At 42.6% G+C, this 25710-nt stretch overlaps 1 protein-coding gene across 3 annotated transcripts; it reads left to right on the forward strand.

Moving 5' to 3' along the window:
- The first annotated feature begins 218 nt into the window (after window positions 1–218).
- tbrg4 (transforming growth factor beta regulator 4) lies at window positions 219–22524 on the forward strand. 3 transcript variants are annotated; one of them, XM_078540869.1, is made up of 12 exons: window positions 265–302; window positions 4385–4413; window positions 5470–5938; window positions 7775–8098; window positions 9850–10021; window positions 11308–11465; window positions 12012–12122; window positions 15066–15210; window positions 16180–16428; window positions 19215–19326; window positions 20774–20888; window positions 22204–22524. In XM_078540869.1, exons 3-12 carry the CDS (start codon window positions 5510–5512, stop codon window positions 22303–22305), a joined length of 1917 nt encoding a protein of 638 aa, XP_078396995.1. In that variant the 5' UTR covers window positions 265–302; window positions 4385–4413; window positions 5470–5509; the 3' UTR covers window positions 22306–22524. The 3 variants fall into 3 exon arrangements, with proteins under 3 accessions (XP_078396997.1, XP_078396995.1, XP_078396996.1); XM_078540871.1 differs by lacking the exon at window positions 4385–4413 and having other exon boundaries at window positions 219–302; XM_078540870.1 differs by lacking the exons at window positions 265–302; window positions 4385–4413 and adding an exon at window positions 405–479.
- Window positions 22525–25710: the final 3186 nt, after the last annotated feature.

Here is a 25710-nt window from a genome sequence, read left to right on the forward strand (position 1 = left end):
TTCAAGCTATTCTGTTTGCATCAATATAACTTGAAATATCCGAAATGTTCAGCGTCACTACCCTTGAACCCTACGTGCCTAGTGAGAGGAACACAGGTAGGTTACCGCCCCAGTAACACTGCTGTAGCCCTCGTCACATGATCATGGCCTCGTAATCGGCTTCGTAGGGCTGCGCTTGCTGCACACGTGACCATGATGTCACGTCACGTAATTCGGATGAGTCGATTGGTTGATCTGACACGGTTACCCAGGCGACGACCTCTACACGTGATCACGTATGTCGGCGGCCATTCCTGCACTGGGTGAGTTGAGTCGCGCGCTTTCAACCTTTAGGATTTAAATGGCGAGAGGAGGAGGCAGAGACGATGAGGAGTTTGTTGGGTCTGGGCATGTAGCAGTTCAGCTAAACTGGCATCCGGCACGGCTCAAAGGGTGAGCCTATCCCCCTCTCCTGGGCCCGGCGACATAGCCGGAAACAGGTCAAATCAATCCAGCTCCCCACAACCTCTTACCCCCACCCTCTACATTCACACCCAGTTTCCTTACCCCAAAAACTGCCCCAACCCCCAGCGGAGGCTGAGGGGTGATTTAATTGAAGTGTACAAAATTATAAGGGGTTTAGATAGAGTGGATGGGAAGGCAATGTTCCCCATCGTTGAGGAATCCATAACCATAGGACATAGGATAAGGGGCATGAGGTTTAGAGTGGATTTGAGGGGAATCTCTCTCCTCCCCCCCCCCCCCCCCCCCCCCGAGGGATAGTGGGGATTTGGAAGTCACTGCCTGAAAGGGTGGGAGAGGTAGAAACCCTCATAACATTTAAAATATTCTTCCATATGCACTTGAAGTGTGTAGCGTACAAGGCTATGGGCCTGGAGCTGGAAAGTGGGATTATTGTTGGCTGGTGTGGACACAATGGGCTGAATGGTCCATGCTGTAAATGACTATCATTCAACTGCACGCACCCACTCACCTCCTCACCCATTCCCCGCCACCCCAGTCCTCGCTCATCCAACCACTCCTCACTACTCTCGGTAGACAATTACTTTTATCAGTCCAGGGCTCAGGCTATAAATGCAAATTTATTATTAAATGAAAAATAAAAAGTACTCAATACAAATAGTATATTTACAATAATTGCAAACATCACTGATCCCTGAAAATTCAGAGCAATAAACAATACTTGTCCTTTGCAAGGCTAAAAATAAAACAAAGTTGAAAAACGGTCACTTCTTACACGACTACAGATTATCATGGAGTCACTGAATTGCCCTATTAATCTGCTGTATTGAGGTTGACTCCCGAGTGGCCTAAAAACTACCACAGATAGGAATCATAGGAGTAGACCATTCAGCGCATTGAGCCTGCTTCGCCATTCGATACGATCATGTCTGAATGCCTTTTTCCTTGCATTATCTCCAGATCCTTTTACGTCATTGGTATTTAAAAATTTGTCAATCCCTGCTTTAAACATACTCGATGACTGAACTTCCACAGCCCTCTGGCGTAGAGAATTTCAAAGATTCGCAACCCTCTGAGTCAAAAAATATTCTTCCCCCTCATCTTGAAATTGTGTACCCTGGTTCTAGACTCTACAACCAGGGGAAACATCTGCATCTACCCTGTAACTCCCTTTAAGCCTCTTGTAGATTTCAATGAGATCACCTCTCATTTTTCAAAACTCTAGAGAATACAGGCCCAGTTTCCCCAAATTCTCCTCAAAGGACAGTCCCACCATCCCAGGAACAAGTCTGGTGAACCTTTGTTGTACTCCCTCTATGGCAATAATATCCCTCCTAAGATAAGGGGACCAAAACTGCATGCACTACTCCAGCTGTGATCTAACCAAGGTTCTATACAATTGAAAAAAGATATATCCCACCCTGACTTTTAAGATGTTCTCAACCAGCGCTTAACAATCCTATTTAGGAGCATCAAGGAAAAGGAGTACGCCATTCAGCCCCTCAAGCCAACTTTACATTAAATCATAGCTGATCACCTCAGTTCCATTTATCTACCTTTGCCCCATTTATCTTAATACTCTTGGCTATCAGAAATCTATCAATTCTAGTCTTGAAAACGCTAAATTCCAGCAGTCTCTCTATTTCTCTATTTATAAAGCCAGAGATCCCATAAGCTTTTTGAACAGCCTTCTCAACTTCTGCCATCTTCAAAGATTTATTACATACACCCCCATGTCTCTCTGTTCCTGTACCCACTTTAGAATTGTACCATTTAATTCGTGTTCCCCCTCCTAATACTTTGCCCATAGAACCGAGGAGTAGGTGTCATGGTCACTTGAGCCTGCAGTGCCATTGAGTAAGATCATGGCTGAACTTCTACATCAATTCAACTTTCACACCTTATGTACAGATTCCTTGATTCCCGTACTACCCAAAAATCTTATCAATCTCACCTTTGAGTATATTCATTGACTGAGTAACGACAGCCCATCGGGGTTGAGAATTCCAAAGGTCACAACTCTCTGAAGAAATTTCTCCTCATCTCAGTATTAAATGGCCAACCCCTTAACCTGAGACAGTACTGCCTAGTTCTGGAATCGCCAGCTATAAAAACAGCTTCTAAGCATCTACCCTTTCGTGCCCTCTTAAGAATTTTTATATGTTTCAATTACACATATCTCATTCTTCTAATCTCCACAGAATATAGGCCTATTGAACTCGATTTTTCCCTATGGCCAGCTCTGTCATCTCAAGAATCAATCTAGTGAACCATTGTTGCACTCCTGTAGGACAAGTATATCCTCCTTTAGGCAAGGAGACTATACACAGTACGCCAGTTATTGTCTCACCAAACCCCTGTACAATTCCTTCCTCTTGTACTCCAATCCCATGTGATAAAGGCCAACGTATAATTTTCAGACAAGAGCAAAATAGTACAGATGTTGTAAATCTGGAATAAGAACGGAAAATGCACAAAATACTCAGGTTTGACAGCATATATGGAGAGAGAAACAAGAGTTAACGTTTCTGGTTGATGATCTTTTATCAGAACTTTCATTGATTTGAAACTTTAGCCCTCTTTCTCCACAGATGCTGCCAAACCTACTGAGTATTTCTAGTGTTTTCTGTTTTAATATGTTTTTCCTTCCAGGGTAAAGGAATTAGGATACCAAGAGTATCAGGGAAAAGGGATTGGGATACCTCTTGGGGAGGGGGTTGGAGGTATCAACAGCTTCTAGGGAAGAGGGATGGGGAAGAATGCCAGCATCAGCAGGCTAAGGTGGGGGAAAATGGATATGGAATGATGAAACCAGTCATCTTCGATCAACCACCTGCCAGAACAGCATGCGGTGGTTTCTTTACTGATTGCTGAGTTATTACCTCTCTGTTGAAGTTCACGCATGTTCTTGTGTTGAATAATGGCGGTTATGCTGTTGAACTAGTAATCCAGAGGCCTGGATTAAAAAATCCATAGAATTCAATTTCAAATTTTAACATTGTGGTTTGAGAATTGGAATTCAGGTTTTTAAAAAAATAACTGGAGATTAAAAATTGGTATCAGTAAAAGTGACCATGGAGCTGTTAGATTGCTATAAAAACCCAACTGAGTCACTATTGTCCTTTAGCGATGGTAATCTGTCATCCTTGCTTGTTCTGGCATGTATACTACTGCAGCCCCACACCAATATGGATGATTCTTAACTGCTTTAAAAAGTAGCCTATGAAGCCACTTAGTTGAAATTATGAGATGGGCAATAAATTGCCAGTGAAGTTTACATCCTGAGAATGAAAAAAGTTAACATCAGCTCTGTAAAACTGTATGCTCTTATGCTTCAGCCTGAGTTTGGGTTGAAGTGGTCTTTAAGATTTACATTTACTATTGTATTGTTTTATTCATTCTTTGGATGTGTGTGTGGCTGGCTAGACCAGTTTCATTGCCCATCCCTAATTGCCTTCGAGAGGGTGGTGTTGAGCCACCACCTTGAACCAACGCAGTCCATGTGGTATAGGTAAACCCACAATGCTATTAGGAAGGGAGTTCCAGGATTTTGGCCCAGCGACAGTGAAGGAATGGCAATATAGTTCCAAGGCAGGATGATGTGTGGCTTAGAGAGGAACTTGCAGGTGATGGTGTTCCCATGCATCTGCTGTCCTTGTCCTTGTAGGTGGGAGAGGTTCCGGGTTTGGAAGGTGCTGTCGAAGGAGTCTTGATGAGATGCTGCAGTGCATCTTGTAGATGGTACACACTGCTGCCACTGTGTGTCAGTGGTGAAGGGAGTGAATCTTTAAGGTGGTGGATGGGGTGCCAATTAACTGGGCTGTTTTGTCTTGGATGGTGTCAAGCTTATGCGTATTGTTGGAGCTGCATTCATTCAGACAAATGGAGAGTATTCCATCACACTCCTGACTTTGCCTTGCAGATAGTGGACAAACTTTGGGGAGTCAAGATGTAAGTAACTTGCTTCATAATTTCCAGCCTCTGACCTCCTTTTGTAGCCACTGTATTTAAATGGCTGGTCCAGTTCAGTTTCTGGTCAATGGTAACTCCCAGGATGTTGATAGTGGGGGTTTAGGCGAAAGTAATACCATTAAATTTCGAGGGGAGATGGTTAGATTCTTTCTCATTGGAGGTGGTCATTGCCTGGCATTTGTGTGGCATGAATGTTACTTGTCACCTAACAGCACAAGACTGAATGTCGCTTAGGCTTTTTTGCATGTGGGCACCGACTGCTTCAGCACCTGAAGAGTTGTGAATGGTACTGAACATTGTGCAATTATGCACCGAACATCCCCGCTTCTGAGCTTATGATGGAGGGAGTGTTATTGATGAAGCAACTGAAGATAGTTAGGCCTGGGACACTCTGAGGAACTTGTGCAGCAATGTCTTGGGATATTTAAACCCTCACTTTAGTATTTGAGCACATAATCTAGCTTGATACTCCAGTACCTTGGGAGTGCTGCATTGTTGGAGATATTGTGTTTTGTATGAGTCTTTAAACCAAGGCCTTGTCTACCTCTGAAGTGGACTTTTCAGGTCCCATCACATTACTCAAAGTTGAATGCATGGGCTTTTCTGATGTCATGGCCAACATTATTGCCTTGGGAAATAAATGAAACAAATAAACTGGTCATTTTTTCCGCTCTGTATAGGATCTTGCAGACTACTGATGTCAGATTTTTGCATGAAACTTTGATTAGAGCCCATTTGGAGGATTGCAACAATTTTGGAATCACCTCAGGAAAGATGCATTGATCTTAGAACTGGTGCAGTGCAGATTCACCAAAATGATATCAGGCTTAAAGGGATATGGAGCAAAGGTGGTTAAATGAAGTTGAGGTACAGATCAGACAATATGTGATTGAATGGTGGAACATACTTGAGTGGAATGGCAAAATCCAATTCCTATGTTAAGCACTATAAGACATTTTAACATAGTTGAGAGTCATTACTGTAAACTCAAGTACTCATTTAACATCGAGGTCACAATTTCTGTTTTTGCTTTAGGTGTTGTGAGATGTAAAGATAAAGGGGTTTCTGTCACTCCATGGCAACAAAGATGGCGGCTCGGCTGATACACAGATGCATAAGGCACCTGGGTCCTTCATTCCATACCATGCCAGCCCCTGCCACTGTGCTAACTACCTGCAGATGGAGTACAGCAGAACCGTATCAATCACCAGCGCCGCTGGCTGGTGTCCACACATCCGTTCGCCGTCACACACCTGACTTGATACCCACTGCCGAGCATTCATATGCCTGTCAGCCAGAACGCATAAAGGTTGACGAACTAATTGAATCAGCCTTGAGCACAGGGGAACTCCTGCAGATTTCCTCAGATCACAAAATCACTGGGAACCAAGCGGCTGCACTGCTCATCCGCATATGTCGCCAAGTGGTGGAGCAGAAGCTGGAGACTCAGGATGTCCTGGGAGACAGACGCTTCCAGCAGTTGTTGAATTCTATCAACAACCAGGTTAGTGGCTTTCCTTTGTGTGAAATTCACCCTCATTCAAGTGCTCAGAGTCTTTAATAACAGTACAATGTTGCGTTTTCAGGTCTGGTAGTGGGAAAAGTGGCCTTGAAGCTGCCAGGTTGTTGTAAAAATCCAACTGCTTTACTGTGTCCATTTCAGATAGAAATCTCATGTTCATACCCAATTCGTCCTTTCTGTGAATCCAGTCCCACACCAAAGTGGTTGACTCTTAATTGTCCTCTGAAATGGCCTAGCAAACTATTCTGTTGTAGTGGGGCACCATAGAACCATAGAAAAATTACAGCACAGAAGGAGGCCATTCAGCCCATCTTGTCCATGCCAGCCCGAGGACACCCAGTTGCCCTTTCTAACCCCACCTTCCTGCACCCGGCCCATAGCCCTGCAGCTTACAGCACTTTAGGTGCAGATCCAGGTACTTTTTAAAAGAGTTTAGAGTTTCTGCCTCTACCACCAACTTGGGGAGCGAATTCCAGACACCCACTACCCTCTGCGTAAAAAAGTTCTTCCTCATGACCCCGCTACACCTTCTGCCACTTATCTTGAATCTATGTCCCCTGGTTCTAGAACTCTCCATCAAGGGAAACAATTTTATCCTGTCCACTCTATCTATTCCCCTCAATTCCAAGAATGAATTTTTAAAAAGTGTGGGGAAGTCACCCTCTTGCATACACACACACGCAGAGACACTTCCTCTCACTCCCACATTCTCACTGCTTCTCCCTCACACACATACTTGCTCACTCTGTCTCACGCATTCACTCACATGCTTTCACATACACTTACACACCCACTTGCTTGCTTACTTACTTTGACACAGACTCATCTTTTTGTGCACACTTTCTGTGCTGTAAATGCGAGTAGGCTCTTTCCACTTAGATTAGGAGAAATAAACACGAGAGGACATGGCTTTAGGGTGAAAGGGGAAAGGATTAGGGGGAACTTCTTCACTCAGAGAGTGGTGAGAGTGTGGAACGAGCTACCATCTGACGTGGTAAATGCGGGCTCACTCTTAAGTTTTAAGAATAAATTAGATAGATACATGGATGGGAGGGGTCTGGAGGGTTATGGACTAGGTGCAGGTCAATGGGACTAGTGGAATAATATTTCGGCACAGACTGGAAGGGCCGAATGGCCTATTTTCTGTGCTGTAGTGTTCTATGGTTCTATGGTTCTCTTATGCTCTGTCTCACAACCCTCTCACGCTGTTTCCCTCGTGAACTCCACTTCTCGTATACATATGCGCATTCCCTTCAGTTCCTGCATTCTCTGCCACAAGATGGGAAGGAGTTAATTAGAAAATTGCTCACTAACTGTCATGGATTCTTTCTGCTTGTCGTTGCTGTGAGAAACTTATGTAAGGCAGTACCCCTGCCCTATGTGGCCCCTCTTCGGGGTTAGGACCCTGGAAATTTCCCTGACTCCTCAATCTGAGTGACACCACCAAATTGCCCCAACTCCCAAAGCATGCAGCTGGCAGCTTACTCTTCACCGTACTAATAACCTCGTTGTGTCATTATATTCCCTTGTTAAGCGCTATGTTTTAAAAAAAACTGTATAGCAATGTCACAAAGTGTTCATAAGGACACTAGAGGTGAAAGAGAAGCAACTGCCTGCTGTGGTCAGTGAGACTATGCAGTTCTCTCTGGGCTGAAATTAAGTACTGCAATCATCAAGCATTTCAACAGTACATTTGCACTGCCACCCAGTGGGGAAATGAATTAATACAGCAAATTCCCAAGGAGAAGCTCTTGTTGATTCTTGCCTTCACACTCAGCTGGTTGTGTGACCTCTGGTTTTATAATTGTCTCTTTTCAGATTTCTTCAGTGTGGAATGGGAATTTGGTAAGCTTGCTGCGGAGCCTTATTGTGATCAGACTGGATGCCAATAACCGTGTCCTACGGTCTGTTGAAAACGAGATTCACTGGCGGTTGAGGCGCCTGAGCTTGAAAAACCTCGCTTCACTGGCAGACTACTACCCCAGCTATGCACAGACTGATGGACAAAAAGTGCTGCTTAGTGACGTAATAAAAAACGTGGAGCTGCGGTGGACAGAGATCGCAGATGCCAAGACTGTGGCCACGTTGATGGTGAAGCTTGGACACTTATCAGGTGCATTGATGGACAGACTGGAGGATAAGGTATAGATTACCTGCAAAATATGTTTTTATCATCATCGCATGAATGTTATGTCTCAGTAATAGTGTGCTATGTTACAGTGTGGACCATATGCATTAAATATAGGCATGCTATTGTATGATAGTTGTTGCACCCAGCAACAGACAGTATGTTGTATATTGCAACGTTGCAAGCATTTAAAGGGAAGCTTGATAAATATATGAGGAAGAAAGGACTAGAAAAATACATTGCTATGGTGAGATCAAGTAAACAGAGCGGGAGAAGACTCTTGTGTAGTATAAACACCAGCATAGTCCATTTGGGCCAAATGACCTATTTCTGTGGTGTAAGTGCAACGTAAACACTGTGTGTTATATATTGGTGTGTTACACTCTATAACATGGGGTCTGTGGAGAGGTGCACTCAGTAACACATGGTGTATTATGCATGGCGTGTTAAAATGTGTTTACACTCAGAAGTGAAGAGTGGACATTTAGGTGGTGTACTGGAGGGCAGCTAGCATCTATGTATGCACCTTTGTATGTGTCAATGCATGGCATTAATCTAAGTCGATCTTGGCTGTGTGTGCCAGTCGTGGCTCAGTTAGTAGCACTCTCGCCTCTGAGTCTCAAGGTTTCTGGTTCAAGTTCCACTCCATTGCTTGAGCACAAAAATCAAGGTTGATTCTCCAGTGCAGGACTGAGAGAATACTGCACTGTTGGAGGTGAATCTTTCAGATGAGTCGTTAAACCAAGGCTTCATCTGCCTGCTTGGGTGAATGTAAAAGATCCCATGACACTATTTCATAGAAGAGCAGGGTCCTGGCCAATGTTTATCCCTGAATCAGTGTCATAACAACATTATCTGGTCATTGTCACTTCACTATTTGTGGGAGTTTGCTGTGTGCAGCATGGCTGCCGCGTTTCCAATTTACAACAGTGACTACACTTCAGAAATATTTCATTGGCTGCAAAGCACTTTGCACTGTCCACTAGTCGTGAAAGCTATGTAAACAAAAGTCTTTCTTTTATGGACTAACCCAGCATGGGAGTTCTCTGTCAGGCAAGGGTGGGTGAAAACTGATGTCAGAAAGGGAAATGCATTATATTGAATGGAATTTGAAAAAGCTGGATGAGAGGCAATAGCACGTAAAAAGTTTGAAAAATATTATGCACCACTCTACCTCTCATACCCTCCAGCAGTTTCTCTGCCAAATACCTATCCAATTCACTTTTGAATTAGCAGACTGCCCACACATTCACTACCATCTGTGCATAGCCGCCTGTTCATGACACAGCTGTCATCTTTGGCTCAGTGGCAGCAAGCCCCACTCCAGAGTCATGACCATATAATCGAGGATTAACACCTCACTACAATACTGAGGAAGCTTTGCACTGCTTGGAGGTGCCGCCTTTTAGATGTGGGCCTCATCTGTCCTTCAGGTGGAAGTTAAAGATTCCATAGCACCATAGGAAGAAGAGCAGGGGCATTCTCCTGGTGGCCTGGCCAATATTTATCCGTCAACTAACATTACTAAACAGATGATCTGCTTATTATCCCATTGCTTTTTCTGGGATTTTGCTGTGTGCAAATTTGTTGCCATATTTACTACATTACAACAGTGACAACATTTCAGAGAGTACTTCATTTTCTGTAAAGCTCTTTGTGATATCCTGAGATTGTGAAATGTGCTATATGAATACAAGTTCTTTTCTCTCCTGTGTCTGTGCGAAGTTTGCTTTTTGACTGTACATTTGTTAACTTTATGTTTCAGGGCTTGGAACTGGCTGAGGTTTTCACTCCTGACGACACAAAAAAGGTGGCACTGGCTTTGGCGATGCAGAATCGGCGTTCCATTCCCTTGCTCCGTGCTCTCTCATATCATTTCATGCAGAAGCACGGTGAATTGAAGACTGGAGTACTGATTGACATGGCATTTGCTTATGGTTCGTGAATGTCTAAAGTCTCTGACCAGTGAGAGCATTGTGACAGTGCACCTCATGCACCAGGACTAATGTAACAGAAGCATTTCTTGTGAGGGCACCTACAAACAGAGTTTAACAGAAATAAACCACTGTAGATGCAGGAATTCTGAAATAAAATCAAAACCCTGGAGAGCTGCAATAGTTCCATTAGCATATGGAAGAAAACCAGTTGTTCTGTGTTTCATAGAAAACTACAATCAGATTATACTATCTTTCTTTGCTGAGGGATCTGTTGGTGTATTTCCAGCAGTTTGTTTCAAATACTGCATAATTAACACCCAGGGAGTGAGTTACAGGTTGAAAATTAATCTAACGATTTGTATATTTATATATGGAACAATAGAGAAAGGATAAAGATCCTGCATTATATAGTGCCTTTCAGTACTCAAGTTATCCCAAAGCCTGAAGAAGTATAGAACGTGCAAGGGTGAAATTAAAAAGGAAACTGGAGAAGCCAAGTGTGGGCATGAAAAAGCATTGGCAAATAAAATCAATGAAAACCCAAAGATGTTTCATAAATACGTAAAGAGCAAGAAAATAACTAAGAAAAGAGTAGGGTCAGAGACCAAAAAGGTAATTTGCAGAGATACAAGATGCGGGTATGGTTCTTGATGAATACTTTTGCCTCTGTTTTCACAAGGTGTGCACAGCTTTGACTGGATTTTCTTTTAACCAGCTGAACTTGGTTGTGAGCAGGAACAGTCCCTCTCTAACCATCCTGTCTATTCTCTTAGCTATTTTAAATGCCTTGTCAGATCACCTCCCTTAACTTCAACCAGAGCAGGTATTTTTAAAGCTTTAGCTTTGGTCAGGCTGCCCACAGTCCTGCTTACCCCTTCACTATTACCTTTTCTTAAATATGGCTATTTTCTCTGCATCTATCTTGCTATTTTTTATGACTATCTTGCCAAGGCTCCACTCGCAGCCCAGTAAAGATGTAGAAGTCATGAGTGAGCTGCTGCAGTGTCACTGCTAATGGTGTTGGGGAGCTATATAGTTTGACTCTGCACATTTGCTCACCCACCCTTATGTGACCAAGTGCCTTGTCCTTGATTGACAGCTCCCATAGTGATGCAGTGAGATTGGGAATTGACCTTACAGAGAATCCTGAAGCTGAGGTGTGGAGTACATCATCATATTGAAACATAAAAAAAATGTTTTATCTGCTTTTCCCCCAAAAATTCCTTCACTAAATAAGAAACAGGACCTATGGAAAATTTCTCATTTGCCTTCTGATGTTCCTACAGGGAAACTGAATTTCCAACAGACGCAGGTTTTCCAACGGTTAGCAGCTGAGCTTCTTCCAAGGATACCAGAGCTGAGTCCCATTGATATCATGCGATGCACAAAGTCATTTGCTTACCTGAAGTGGCTCAATCTGCCTCTGTTTGAGGCTCTGGCACAGGTGAGGCAGCAAAGAGCAACATAGCTATTGGAACTTTCTCTTTAAGGCCAAATTCCACCCCCCTTATCTGTGTTACCTTAGCTGTCCATGTCTATGATAGTTATTGGGGTATTACACTGCACAGAGTCTGGAGTAGGGAAGCAACAATAACCTGTACTTATCCACAGATTTTGAAGTAGTGAGAATTCTCAAGTTGCTGCTCATAAAAAGAGAGAAATGTTAGATGAGATGATTGGAGGAGAAAGTTTAATTAATTAGTCTTTTGAGGAGGCCAGGCTCACCAGGAATCTCTTGTGCTGTTACTGCCTACCATTGGCACATGTTGGAAGGATTTGCAAGTTGATACTCAACCTTGCTTGGCTATGTTATGAAGACACCTTCCTTAGCCATTTAGCGCATGAGTGGGACTTTAATGCAGAGCTTCTGGCCCAGAGGCAGAGATGCTACCACTACGCCGCAAGACCTCTATAGTAGAGATTCTACATGTTTAACTGTTTTCAAGGAGGCAAATGAGGGTATATTAACATCTTTTATTTTCTCATACAGTATGCACTTGAGCATTGTGACAAGATGACTGAGATGCAGCTCTGTAACATTATTATGGCTTTCGCTCGTCTCAATTATCAGCCAACCATAGGAGAGGCCTTCTATGCTAAGGTATGAATAGAAATATAGAAACATAGAAAATAGGAGCAGGAGTAGGCCATTTGGCCCATCGAGCCTGCTCTGCCATTCAGTATGATCATGGCTAATCCTCTTATCTCAATGTCATACTCCCACTATCTTCCCATACCCCTTGAGGCCTTTAGAGTCTAGAAATCTATTCCCTTCTTAAATATATTCAGTGCCTTGGCCTCCACAGCCTTCTGTGGTAGAGAATTCCACAGGTTCACCACCCTCTGAGTGAAGAGGTTTCTCCTCATCTCAGTCTTAAATGGCCTACCCCGTATCCTGAGATTGTGACCCCTTGTTCTAGACCCTCCCCAGCCAGAGGAAACATCATCCCTGCATCCAGTCCATCCAGCCTTGTCAAAATTTTATATGTTTCAATGAGATCCGCTCTCATTCTTCTAAACTCCTGTGAAAACAGGCCTAGGTCATCCCAATCTTTCCTCATTCGACAATCCTGCCATCCCAGGAATCAGCCTACTGAGCCTTCGCTGCACTCACTGTATGGCAAGTATATCCTTTCTTAGGTAAGGAGACCAAAGCTGCGCACAATGTGGTCTCACCCTGTACAGCTGCAGTAAGACATCCTTGCTCCTGTACTCAAGCCATTTTGCAATGAAGGCCAACATACCACTTGCCTTCTTTACTGCTTGTTCCCCTCATGCTTGCTTCCAGTGATTGGTGTACATGGACACCCAGGTCCCTTTGTACATCAACATTTCCCATTCTATCACCATTTAAATAATACTCTGCTATTCTATTTTTCCTACCTAAGTGGATAACTTCGCACTTATCCATGTTATACTGTATCTGCCATGTATTTGCCCACTCACTCAACTTGTCTAAATTGCCTTGAAACCTCTTAACATCCTCCACACCACTCACATTCCCACCAAGTTTTGTGTCGTCAGCAAACTTGGAAATATTACATTTGGTTCCCTCATCCAAATCATTGATATATATTGTGGAAAGCTGGGGTCCAAGCACTGATCCCTGCAGTATCCCACTAGTTACTGCCTGCCATTCCGAAAAAGACCCATTTATTCCTACTCTCTGTTTCCTGTCTGCTAACCAATTCTCAATCCATGCAAATGTATTACCCCCAATCCCATTTGCTTTAATTTTGCACACATCTCTTATGTGGGACTTTATCAAAAGCTTTCTGAAAATCCAAATACACCACACCCACTGGTTCTCCCTTATCCATTCTGCTAATTACGTCCTCAAAGAACTCCAGTAGGTTTGTCAAACATGATTTTCCCTTTCATAAATGCATGTTGACTTTGTCTAATCCCGTTGATATTTTTTAAATGTCCTGTTATCACATCCTTTACAATAGACTCTAGCATTTTCCCTACTACTGATGTTAGGCTAACCGGTCTGTAATTCCCTGTTTTTCCTCCATCCTTTTTTAAATAGTGAGGTTACATTTGCCACCCTTCAATCTGCCAGGACTGTTCCAAAATGATGGTAGTTGGTAGAGAAGTATGGGAAATACTCTATTTGTACCAGCAGTGATTTTGTGGTAGCATTCTCACCTGAGTCAGAAGGTTGATATATTAAAAAGAGTAGAATAGGATGGGATGTAAAACTGGTATTGTACACCACTGGCAGATTCGTTTAAAGTTGCCCCTATGATGTCCGCTGGGCTTGTTGCAATTGTTCTCCAAGGTATCAAGAGCTGGGTATTCAACCCTTCAAGCTTGTTCCACATTCAATTGGATTATAACTGATCCAGACCTTGGTTCTATTTGTTTGCCTTAGCTCCATATCCTTTGATACCCTCATCTAATAAAAATGTATCGATCTGTCTTGAATGCTCCACATCATTTTCAGTTAGAGAATTCTGGATTTTTGATACCTTTTGTGTGAAAACCTGCTTCCTGATTTTGCTCCAAATAGATTAAATTTTAAGATTATGTCTCCTTATTTTTAATTCCCTCACTAGAGAAATTATTTTCTCTAGGTCCTATTAAATTCTTTTATCATTTTAAACATATCAATCAGATCTCACCTCAAACATACATACAAAATAGGAGCAGAAGTAGGCTATCGGCCCCTCGAGCCTGCTCTGCCATTCAATAAGATCATGGCTGATCTATTTGCGTTTTGAATTCCACATTCCCACCTCCGATAACCTTTGATTCCCTTGCCTAACGAGAATCTATTCGCCTCTGCTTTAAAAATATTCAATGACCCCGCCTCCAGCGCCTTTGGAGCCAGGGAGTTCCAAAGTCATTCTCTGAGAGAAAAAAATTCTCCTCATCTCTGCCCTAAAAGGGCATAATTTAAATTTATAATTTATGTTGTCATAATTTAAACCTCTAAGTTCTGGTGTCATTCTGATAAACCTGTGCTGCACCTTCTCAAAGCTAATTGTCATTTCTGAGATGTGGTGCCCAGAACTGAATGCTGTACTCCAGATAACGTTTAGCCAAGGCTCTGTACAATGCAGCATAACTTCCACCCCTTTGCATTCGGCCTTCTTGAGACAAATGTCAATATCCCTATGCCTTTTTGATTACTTTTTATACCTGTTCACCAGCTTTGCATGCTTGGACTCCTAAATCTCATCTCTCCAGCTCCTAATTTCTCACCATTTAGGAAATACTCCAATTGATCTTTCTTTGGTCCAAGGTAAATCTTGACCTCACACTTGACCCTGGAGATGGAATTGGCTCTTAGTTGCATATATCATCATGGTATCTGCAGTCTGGACTCGCCCATGATGAACAGCCACTTGGATACGGTATCAGAGGGCAGCTGACACCTGGGTGAGGGTAGCGCAAGAGGTGGAGGGAAAGAAAGTAATTCATCCAAAATGCAAGACTTTGGACCCTCTAGCCTTACATCAGATGCAGTTGGGATGGCCAATGGGTATTTGTCAGCAAATGTATCCTTTTTATTTAAATATCCATTTTTATTCTGCAGGTTCATGAAAAACTAAGCAGTGCCCTGGTGGAGATGGATCCGTTCCTGCTGATTGATCTAGTCTGGTCTCTCTGTATATTGCAGCGAGTTGACCCTTTTTACCTCAGTCAAGTACTTGATCTCCATTTCTTCCAAAGAATTGCAGGTATGCCTTTTATTTTGACTAAATTTGTTTAAAACTGTTATGGTTTTGTATGATAATGGTTAGCTACCAGAATATATGAGTTCACATCCCACTATAGTAAATTGTGAAATTGACCAAGTATTATAATTTGTCGGCTGGCACCCATCAATGAAACTGCCAGATCACCATAAAAGCCTCACTGATTCACTGATGTCCATCAAGGAAGGGAACTTGCCACCTTTACCTGATTTGGGATTGTATGTGCTTCCAGTCCCCCATCAATATCACCAAAACTGATTAACTGGTCACTGCGTTTTGTGCACATAGACGCAACCTCTGTCTACAAAACAGCAATGACTACACTTCAAAAGTAATTTATTGGCTGTGACAAATGAATATAAGTGCTTTTGCTTTACACAATTAAATTGGGCTAGCAAGCCGTTTGCTTATACAATCACTTACCACCTTCCTAAGGTAAATGGTTAAATGCAGCCTCGCCAGTTTTGTCCACATTCTGAGAACAAATAAAAGTATTTTCTCCTGCTGCCTTGACAACCCAAGCTAAAAATAACATGAGTTCATAATTCAGACCCAGTGCAGTACTAAGACAGTGCAGCATTATCATAGATACCCTCAGATGAGTCGTTAAACCAAGGCCCCATCTGGTAAAACATAAATATCCTCCATTTAAAGAGCAGGGAGTTTTCTCAGTGTCTGGGCCAACATTCCTCCCTCAACCAACAGCACCAAAAACGTGAAACCATTGTCATCTGTGGCATGTTGCTCGTTGAAAACCAGTTGCCGTGTTTGCATACCAAATATGAGTGATTGCACTCCAAAGGTAATTTGTTGTCTGTATCACCTTGTGACTGGTTCTGGATGTGTATCAGCTCCGTCCTGGGATCAGATCTCAAAGTACAGGAATGGTTTCCTGGTGGGATTGGTGTAGCGGCCACCGCTAATGTCTTTCTTTGTTTCTGCTGTTATCAGAAAGGACCCAGTCACAGAAAGGCAAAAACTACAAGCTGAAGTTGGTCCATATCAACACTACAGCCCAACTCGAGTGCTCCGACTATAGCGGTCCCTATTTACCAACTCACTGCCTGGAGTCCTGGACCTCAGTAACTAAGAAGAAGCCAAGTTTGTTGGGTAGTGGTGTGCATGAGGCATTGCAAACTGCTTTTGGAGACCAGGCCAAGTGTCGCTGCAGTGTCAAGACTCTGTATGGCTGGCTGATTGGTAAGTCAGTAAAATTGTAAAATGTTACCTTTCTCCCCCACCAGTTCTTTGCTGGAACATTTTTTGGGCTACGCTTCCATTGATGCCACTTGACCTCCTGTACCTGACCTAAATGGCAGTCCTTCACTTATGTGCCTGGACCATTAAATGTGGGCAAGCTGTTTGATTTAGCTGGGCACTGCAATCAAGCCTGACCCTGCCCTCAAGAAACAGCATCCACAAGCACAAGCTCAGCAGGAGTCACTGGATAGCGTGCAGAGATACAGTGTCTGGCTGACTTTCCCTTTTCAAACTCCACTCATGTGCAGGATAAAATTTGAGTGCACTACTGAGGGGAATTTATGTTGCTGGAGGTGCTGTTCTTTTGGAAAGTCAATAAAACAGAGCTATTGTTGATCCTGCTTGCTAGTTGAGGAAGAATTTATCTAGTTTACCAAAAATAGATTAACTGGTCATTGCTGCTTGATATGCAGAATGCAACTCTCCAAGTAACTTTTTGCAGAGGGATTGTTCATGATTGAATAATTCTGAAACTAAAGGTGATTAATGCCCCCTATGCGTTCAATCCAACTTTTAGAAATCAGAGTTTTGACTGGGTTCTGACCACATCATTATCAGAGGTTTACAGCACAGGAGGAGGACTTTTGAGCCACTGAGTATTGGCCAGCTCTCTGCTAGAGCGGTTTAAATCTAATCCCACAAAAATTTGCACATACGATCTAGGCTGGCACCCCAGTGCAGTAACAAAGTGGTTTTGCATTAAGTGTGGTGCCTTCCTTTGACTGAGACATGATGTAACAAGAGGGACTTAAACTAAAGATCAGCATTGAAAGGATGAAGTGAGAGGTCAGGAGAAGTTTGGCACAAGGTTACTAGTATATAGAATGTATAACTTCTTTTCTCCTCTTCTTTCAGCATTCTGAAGGGCCTGTTCCCTCAGCAACACTATGGTCCATTCCTCAGTCACCCCTAATACCCCTTCACTTCCCTACGGCACCTTTCTGTGCAAGCGCAGGGAATACAATACCTGCCCTTTCACCTCTTCCTTTCTTACCATCTAAGGCCTCAAACACTCCTTCCAAGTGAAATAACAATTTACTTATACTTCTTTCAATTAAGTATGCTGTAATCACTTTTCACAATGTGATCTCCTCTGCATTGGGGAGACCAAACGTAGACCAGTTGACCGCTTTGCGAACTAGCTCTGTTCAGTCCACAAGCGTGACCCTGAGCTTTCAGTCGCTCGTCATTTTAATTCTTCACTTTGGTCCCACTCTAACCTTTCTGTCGATGGCCTGCTGCAGTGTTTCAATCAAGCTTAACGCAAGCTAGAGGAACAGCACCTCATCTTTTGTCTCCGCACTCTACAGCCTTCTGGACTCAGTATTGGGTTCAACAACGTTCATAACTTCTTCCTCCGTCTTGTCCTATGTTTTTTTGCTGGCTTGTTTCTTTATACCTTCATTTTGCCTTCAGACGGCTACTATATAAACATTCACGCCTCATCTGGGCATGACTTTGTCCCTTTACTATATCCATTACCACTCTTTGGTTTTTGCACCATGAAACCTTTTGTTCGTTAATTTCTCCTGCCCTCTACCCTATCACAGAGCTTTCTCTTTTGTTCTTCTTGCCCTCTCCCCACTCCTACTGACTTAAAAACTCCTACATTTCTACCTTTCGTCAGTTCTGATGAAAGGTCATCGACCTAAGCATTAACTCCTTTTCTCTCCATGGATGCTGCCTGACATGCTGAGCAATTCCAGCATTTTAAAAAAAATTCAGATTTGCAGCATACACAGTTGTGTTGCTAGTTGTCTGGAATACCTGATGCGAAACATGGTGAAAACACGATCCATTACAGGATTTAAAAGAGAAGTTCTTTTTTTTTTGGGATGTTGGTATGTTGGGGCTAGGAGGGAATTAAAAGTGTATGGGGAATGGGATTGAGTAGAGAGCTTTTTCTAAGGCTAATGGGCTGAAATATCACCATCTGTGGTGTTGAAGTTGATTCTGTGACATTAGAAATCCTATGACACTATTCAAAAAGTGCGGAGTTCCCCCAATATCACTCAATCAGCATTAAAATAGCTGCTCATTCATTGCTGTTTGTGGAATGTTGCTGATGTAGAAAGGCTGCTGTGTTTGTTTATAGAACTATAGCCATTTCAACATGAGAGGGGGTCACTGTTTAAAAATAAGGGGTCGCTCATTTAAGACAGATGAGAATTTTTTTCTCCTGGAGGGTAGTGAGTCTTTGGAACTCTCTTCCTCAAAAGACAGTGGAAGCAGAGTCCTTGAATATTTTTAAGGCAGAGCTAGATAGATTTGTGATTAACAAGGGAGTGAAAGGTTATAAGGGTAGGCAGGAATGTGGAGTTGAAGTTACAATCGGATCAGTCATGATCTTATTGAATAGCGGAACAGGCTTGAGGGGCCGAGTGGCCTACTCCTGCTCCTAATTCGTATGTTTGATTGTAAGATGCTATTTAAATATTTTTCTCTCAAATACCCTGACTAACACAACTAGCTAACACAGGTAATCATTGGTCTGCTTTGCTGAGTATCAGAAGTATTTGTTTGATTTAATATTTGTTTTCTTTCTTCTCAATAGCCTGTCTTATCTGACATAGCAGACTTAGCTGAGACAGGGAACTCCTGACTTTGGGCGTGGGTTGTGACGTGCTTGTATCCAATTGTTTGTGTCCCGTATCCCACAGATCTACAGCACTGCAATTAGAACACTACTGCTTGTGGGTGGTTAATGTTTCATTCTTTGTGTGCAGATGGAGAAGTTGTGATTGATTCTGAGAATAAGCATCTTGCCGTGCAAGAGTACACTGCTTCGCACATACCTCAGCCAGAGGGGACAAAGCCCCTGCCCTTTGGAGCCAAGAGGTAAGGAACAAATGTATATTGGATAGTAAGCATCAACAATGGAAATGATCCACTCTAATTGAGTGGAATTTAATAAGACTTCCCTAAATCTAAACAAAAGAACTGTGTGTGTTCCTAGTTAGCACGGCAACTCAACAAAACTGATATTAATATAGTAGTTTGCAGAGACTCAGCCCTTCAGTAATCTGTGGCTTAACAATATTCCTGTAAAATGTGCAAGAAAATAAGGCTTTTCTGTACTTGGTACCATCCGGGACAAAGCAGTTTGCTTGATTGACAATTAACCCAGTGGCCTAAATTCCTACCCTTCCTTTTCATAGGCAAGTTAAGACATTCAGTATTCAGGCAGAGGGATGGAGGAGGGAGGTATCACTACAATAAGCTTCTCCTCACCTGGCAACCACATAAAGCCACACAATTTTCCAACAGGAGTAAGAGTATATGGACCTGTCACAGGAAAATTTGTTTTATGCCTGTTTTAAAACCGTTTTTTATAAGATTTTCCTCTATGTAGAATCTCACAGGATGTGATTGTTCAGATCATGTACTGAATTGGGTATGTGAATCCTATCTGTCTCATTGTAGTTCTGAGCATTGGAATACTGATGTCGCAAAAACACGCTATCCTGGAACATGTTAACTAAACATGCCTCTCATTGATTTGTTAGGGTGGACTGTTTTGGTTATTGCATGTAACATCAGGATCTCAAACCCTTGATTCAGGTACAGTCTCCAAGGGTTAGATGCAGATCACAGTTTGACTCTTTGCTGGGAAGTGTGTTTGTAGGGCTGTTGGGTGAGGTCAGGATTGAGCTAATATATGATGTTCTCCATGTCAACATTTAGAAATGCATTGTGTTAGCAAGGCCAGCACAGCTAGAATTTTCTAAAGATTAGTAATATTTGACAAATTTAATGGTTTTTTTTTTGAAGAAGTCATTGATCAGAAAAAGTGAATGCAATAGATGCAGTTTATATGGATTTTGAGGAAATGTCTGATAAGGAGCCTTGCTCAGGAAAATGGTATAAAAGGAAATGAAGCAGTGTGAATAAAATGTTGATTGACAAATGGGAAACAAAATGCTTGAGTTACAAGGCACTGCTCTGGTTGGAAGTGGTGCACCTCAACAGGTCTTTGCTGAGTCCACTATTTTTTCTCGATATTGGTAGATGTTTTGGATTTGAACATGGGAACCCAACATTGAAATTTACTGCCGATACAAAAGTAGCAGGCTTAAGCCATCAATGAGGAGGGTTGTAAAATACCTCAGTAGCATATAAAGAGGTAAACATATAAATTAATGTGCAATAGTTGAAGGGATATGTTACGAGAATGCATAATTTCACATTCTCTGCTGTTCTTTTGGCAGTTTCCTTTGTACTGTGGCCTTCGTCCCTTCTAAGTTTCAATGTGATTCTCAATTTGAATGTTCTTTCAACTTCACAGGTTGGCATTTATGGCTTGGGAATTTCCAAACTACAACTCACGGAGCCGGGACCTACTGGGACGCTTCGCTATGGCTCGCCGGCATTTACAGGCCGCTGGATTCTTGATTGTGGATGTAAGCCTCTAAATATTTTTGTGAAGTGGCAGGGAACAATCTTTCTCTAAGTCCAGAAGTATGTTGGGACAGTCCACTGCCGTATGTAGCGTATGTAGAGTGGTCCAAAACTGCATTTATGGCAATTAATTTATTATTAATTATGCTTTAAAGTCCTCTTAGACTCTTAATTACAGCTCAGGTTTTGCAAGGACAACGTACAGAATCGTACTAGAAACACACAATGGGTTGGTCAGTATGCTTGGAGAGTGCCATGCAGATCAATATTTTGGGATCATCCCTTCATCAACACTAGAAAAGTCAACTGCATTTAAAAAGGATCAAAACAAAACTCGAGGAGCAGTTGCTGTATTTCTTCGCAACACTCTATAGATCTTCTGGCCTTAAAACTGCCTTTAATAACTTCAAACTTTAACTATAACTTCTTTTTTTTAATAATGTGGAATGGTGTGGTGGTGTTGGTGATTTGGATTGCAGAACCCCCCCCCACCACACTGTAACACTATGCTGGCAGGTGAGTCTGGGTCCTTAGTGTTGGCCTGTTTTTCTTCTCTTTGCTGAATCTAGTTTTGCCAGCATCAATTTCATATCTCACTTACCCCTCACTGCCTCTGCTATTCACACTTCTGTGTTTCCTCTCATGTTTTTAATTTCTTTCGTAAACTTGTTCCCTTCATCTTGTGGAAATAGCACTTGAGCACTTAACTATTTAAATCCTTTTGCCCACACTTCTCGCTCTTATGTATGCTTTATTTCTTCACTCCTATCCCTTTGTTCTGATCCTATTTAAATGTTGTTCATGTTCTTAGTCCTGATGATGAATTACAGTTGAGTTGTTAACTTGTCTGTTGTTTCCACAGATTCTGACAGACCTGTGTTCCAGAAATCTGTTTCTGTTTCAGCTTTTTTGATATTTGTCCTCCCTTGGCTGTGTTTTTTTCTTTTCTCATCCTTTCTTTTCGATTCCAGTACGCAACAAACTTCGGGTATCAGTTATTCTATATGTGAATCATCTAAAAGATCCCTTGATTTCAGACTGTAACTTATCATGGGGTATCAATTATTGGGTACATAAAAAATCCAAACCTCACTATTAGATTTTGGCCTTTAACTCATCCCAGGCATCCACTATTCTACGTATCAACTGTTTGAACACTCAATTAGATTCCAGCCTGTAACTCATCCCTCAATTAGATTCCAGCATAAGCGATGTATCTATAGAGAGTTTTTTTTATTTGAAAAGCTTTACTGTTGCGAAAATAACCACCTTCATTTACTGTTCCTGCCCCCTTCCCTGGGATCTTTCTTTCTGCAGGTTCCGTACTATGATTGGCTAGAATTGAAGTCTGAGTGGCAGAAGGTTGCGTACTTAAAGGACAAGATGAGCAAAGCCATCGCTGAGGAAATGGCACAATGAAGTGCAGAGACCTGTTTTACTCCACCACAATACTATTCTTCAAGAGATGGGCTGAGAAGCCAGAATGTTCCCTCTGAAATCTGAGAGACAATAAAATGTCAGTGGAGTCAGTGCTTGGATAGATTTCTACTGTACAGAACATATTTTAAATTAAAAATAACCTCTTAATCTCACAGCTAATGTATGGGAGATGCAGGCATTTTCTTTGCCAACTTTCAATATCATACGCAGTCCCGTTTCGCTATTTGGAGCCCTCCTTCTGCTTGCCACCGACCTTTTGTATTTTTACCTATTTGCAGGGAGGTGAGACTACGTTTATGCAGGTCTCAGACAAAAAATAGGGAGCAGAGACCTTCATTAGCAGCCTTCCGTCTTGTTAGACATTGGTTTGTGCCATGTGATCAACTCTCTGTTAATTGGCTGAGCAGCCCCACTCTTCATTCGTACAGCTGTGAGTATCCCTACCTGTCATGTGGGAGACGGGGGTTCAATACCCCTACCCAGAGCGGAGACCACTTTGAAGATTTTGAAAGACCAACTCACTGGAGCTCGAGCATAGTTTGTTAATTGATTCCAAGATTGAGTTTTGTTTTTGAATGTGGTGCAGTAACATTTTTCTATGTTTCAACTTAAAGACCAAAAATTCTGAGCTACAATTCTCCCTTCCCCCTCCCCTCCCCTCCCCAACCTCTTCCCCCTCCCCTCCCTAACCTCTTCCCCCTCTTTCCTTTCCACTCTGCGCACAAGGTGTATACTGAGATTCAGTGCAGCCTGTGTTTGGGAGGGAAAAATTTGTCAATACTCTCTGGTTGGCATTGAGCATGTCTAAGCATCAGGTGAGTCCAGAATCAGGCTCTACGGTGTTTGCTGTCCGCCCCTGATTAAATGGCTTTGTGGCACATGAACCTGGGCTGTATGGCCTGTGGATTGCTACCCAGGAAGAATTATCCTGTTCAGGAGGAGTTAAAATGTATGTATATTACTCAAGATATATTCTTGGTACCCCATCAGGACCACTCCCACCTTTCTGCCCACTTCCTTGTAAGGCAAATGAATGGTAAATCCATAACATTGGAATTGACCAAAAAGTTAAAGATGCATATTTTACCTCTTCTACACTTTCATTGCAGGGAATTAATTGGGAGGTTTAATGCTGGCGTCAATGCTGGTTACCTTTGAACCCACTTAGATAAGATGTGCTTCAGATGTCTGGACAGATCTGGAAGGATAGGGAGAAACTATTCCCATTGGCAGAAGGTTGAGAACCATAGGTTACTGATTTATGGTGAATGGCAAAAGAACCAAAGGAAATATGAGGAAAAACTTCTTTACGCAGCAAGTGATTCAGATCTGGGGTGCGCTGCCTGAGAGTATGGTGGAGGCAGAATCAATTGTGACTTTCAAAAGGATATTGGATCATTAGAGGAAACATTTTGCAGAGCTATGGGGAAAAGTTGGGCAATTGGACTAGCTAAGTTTTCAGAGATCTGGCATACACACAGCAGACTGAATTGCCACCTTCTGCGCTGTAACCATTCAATGATTCTGTAACACAAAGTTGTCCTGCAAACAGCCAAGCCTCCCTTTCACAGTCCCCTGTTGCTCAGTGTCAATTCACATCTCCCATTTATCATAACACAACTGAAAAGTCTACTTGCCAGACGGCAAGATTGTGCAAGACAGGAAAGTGGTACTAAAGAATAATATTCAAATATAAAACAAAAACTTAATGTTCTGATAATGTGTAACTCAAACATTTGCGGAGCCTTATGCAAATGCATTCTTTACTCTTACATTTATTTGTTCATGGGATGTGAGCATTGCTGACAAGATCAGCATTTATTGTCCACCCCTAATTTTCCTTGAGAAGTTGGTGGTGAGCCACCTTCTTGAACTACAACAGTTTCATGTGGGACAGGTATACCCACAATGTGGTTAGTGAGGAAGTTCCAAGATTTTGACCCAGCTACGATGAAGGAAGGGAAATATAGTTCCAAATTAAGGTGGTGAGACCTGGAGGGGAACTTGCAAGTGGTGGTGCTCCCATGCCTCTGCTGCCCTTGTTCTTTTAGGTAATAGAGGTCGCGGGTTCGGAAATGCTGTTGATGGAGCTTTGGTGAGTTGCTGCAGTAAATCTTGTAGATGGTACACACTGCTACCACTGTGCACTGGTGGTGAAAGGAGTGAATGTTTAAGGTGGTGAATGGGATCAGATTAAGTGGGCTGCTTTGTCCTGGATGGTGTTGAGCTTCTTGAGTGTTGTTGGAGCTGTACTCATGCAGATAAGTGGTCAGTGTTTCATCACTCCTGAGTTGTGCTTTGTAGATGGTGGAAAGGATTTGGGGAGCCAGGAGATGAATTACTCACTGGAGAATTCCCAGTCTCTGACCTCTTGTAACCACAGTATATCGATGAATGGTATAGTTAGGTTTCTGGTTAACGATAATAGCCCCTCCCCCTCACCCCCACCCTCAATCAGGATATTGTTGAGGGGGAATTCAATGCTGGTAATGCAAATTAAATGTCAAGGGGAGATGGTCACATTCTCTTCTGCTGGAGATGGTCATTGTGTGGTGCTGATGTTGCTTGCGACCTATCAGCCCAAGACTGAATATTGCCCAGGTCTTGCTGCATGTGGGCACGAACTGTTTCCATATGAGGAATTTCGAATGATACTGAACACTGCAATCATCAGCAAGCATCCCCATTTCTTACCTTATAATGGAGGAAAGGTAATTGATTATTGAAGCAGCTGAAGATGGTTGAGCCTGCAACAATACCCTGAGGAACTCCTGTAGCAATGTCCTGGGGCTGAGATGATTGGCCTTCAACAACCTCAACCATCTTCTATTGAGCTAAGTATGACTCAGTGGTGAGTTTTTCCCCTGATTCCCATTGACTTTAATTTTGCTAGGACTCCTTGATGCCATATTCGATCAAATGCTGCCTTAATAGCAATTACTCTCACCTCAACTCTAGGGGTGAGCATGATGTGATCTAATCCCTGTAGCTTGAGCAGTGGTAGCAGCACGCTGTTCAGATCCCTGCTCTGGCCGCTGAGATACTTTTGACTGATGTCCTCTGGGTTTTGGAGACTCAAATCCCATGAAAGACTGTGCCTGTTCAGGGGCAGACTCAGCCAACAGGAAGATGAGGCAGCATGTGGAGCATTGTCTGAGAGGGTTGGGGATGCAAGATGCAATGGCTGAGAAGTGGCTACATCTTGAGCCAAGTGCCATTTCCATATCCACTTTCACCATCATTGCACTCATTGCCTGCTCAAACTTCTGTCCTAGCAATGTGCTACAGAACATTTTTGCTGTAGGTTAGTGGAGCAATGAATGGCTAAAGCTAAGATGATACTTATCCTATTTAAGGGACATAGTGTGCCATGCATTAGTAAAG

This window comes from Cetorhinus maximus, chromosome 4, assembly GCF_964194155.1.
Source record: "Cetorhinus maximus chromosome 4, sCetMax3.hap1.1, whole genome shotgun sequence".
Lineage (NCBI taxonomy): Eukaryota > Metazoa > Chordata > Chondrichthyes > Lamniformes > Cetorhinidae > Cetorhinus > Cetorhinus maximus.

Bases quoted from the DNA above. Each gene is read 5' to 3' on its own strand.
- tbrg4 (XM_078540871.1), top strand. From the start codon at position 5,510: ATGGCAACAAAGATGGCGGCTCGGCTGATACACAGATGCATAAGGCAC. The intron at 11,466-12,011 runs GTGAGGCAGCAA...TTTCTCATACAG, and splicing joins TGTTTGAGGCTCTGGCACAG to TATGCACTTGAGCATTGTGA. The intron at 19,327-20,773 runs GTAAGGAACAAA...TCAACTTCACAG, and splicing joins CTGCCCTTTGGAGCCAAGAG to GTTGGCATTTATGGCTTGGG.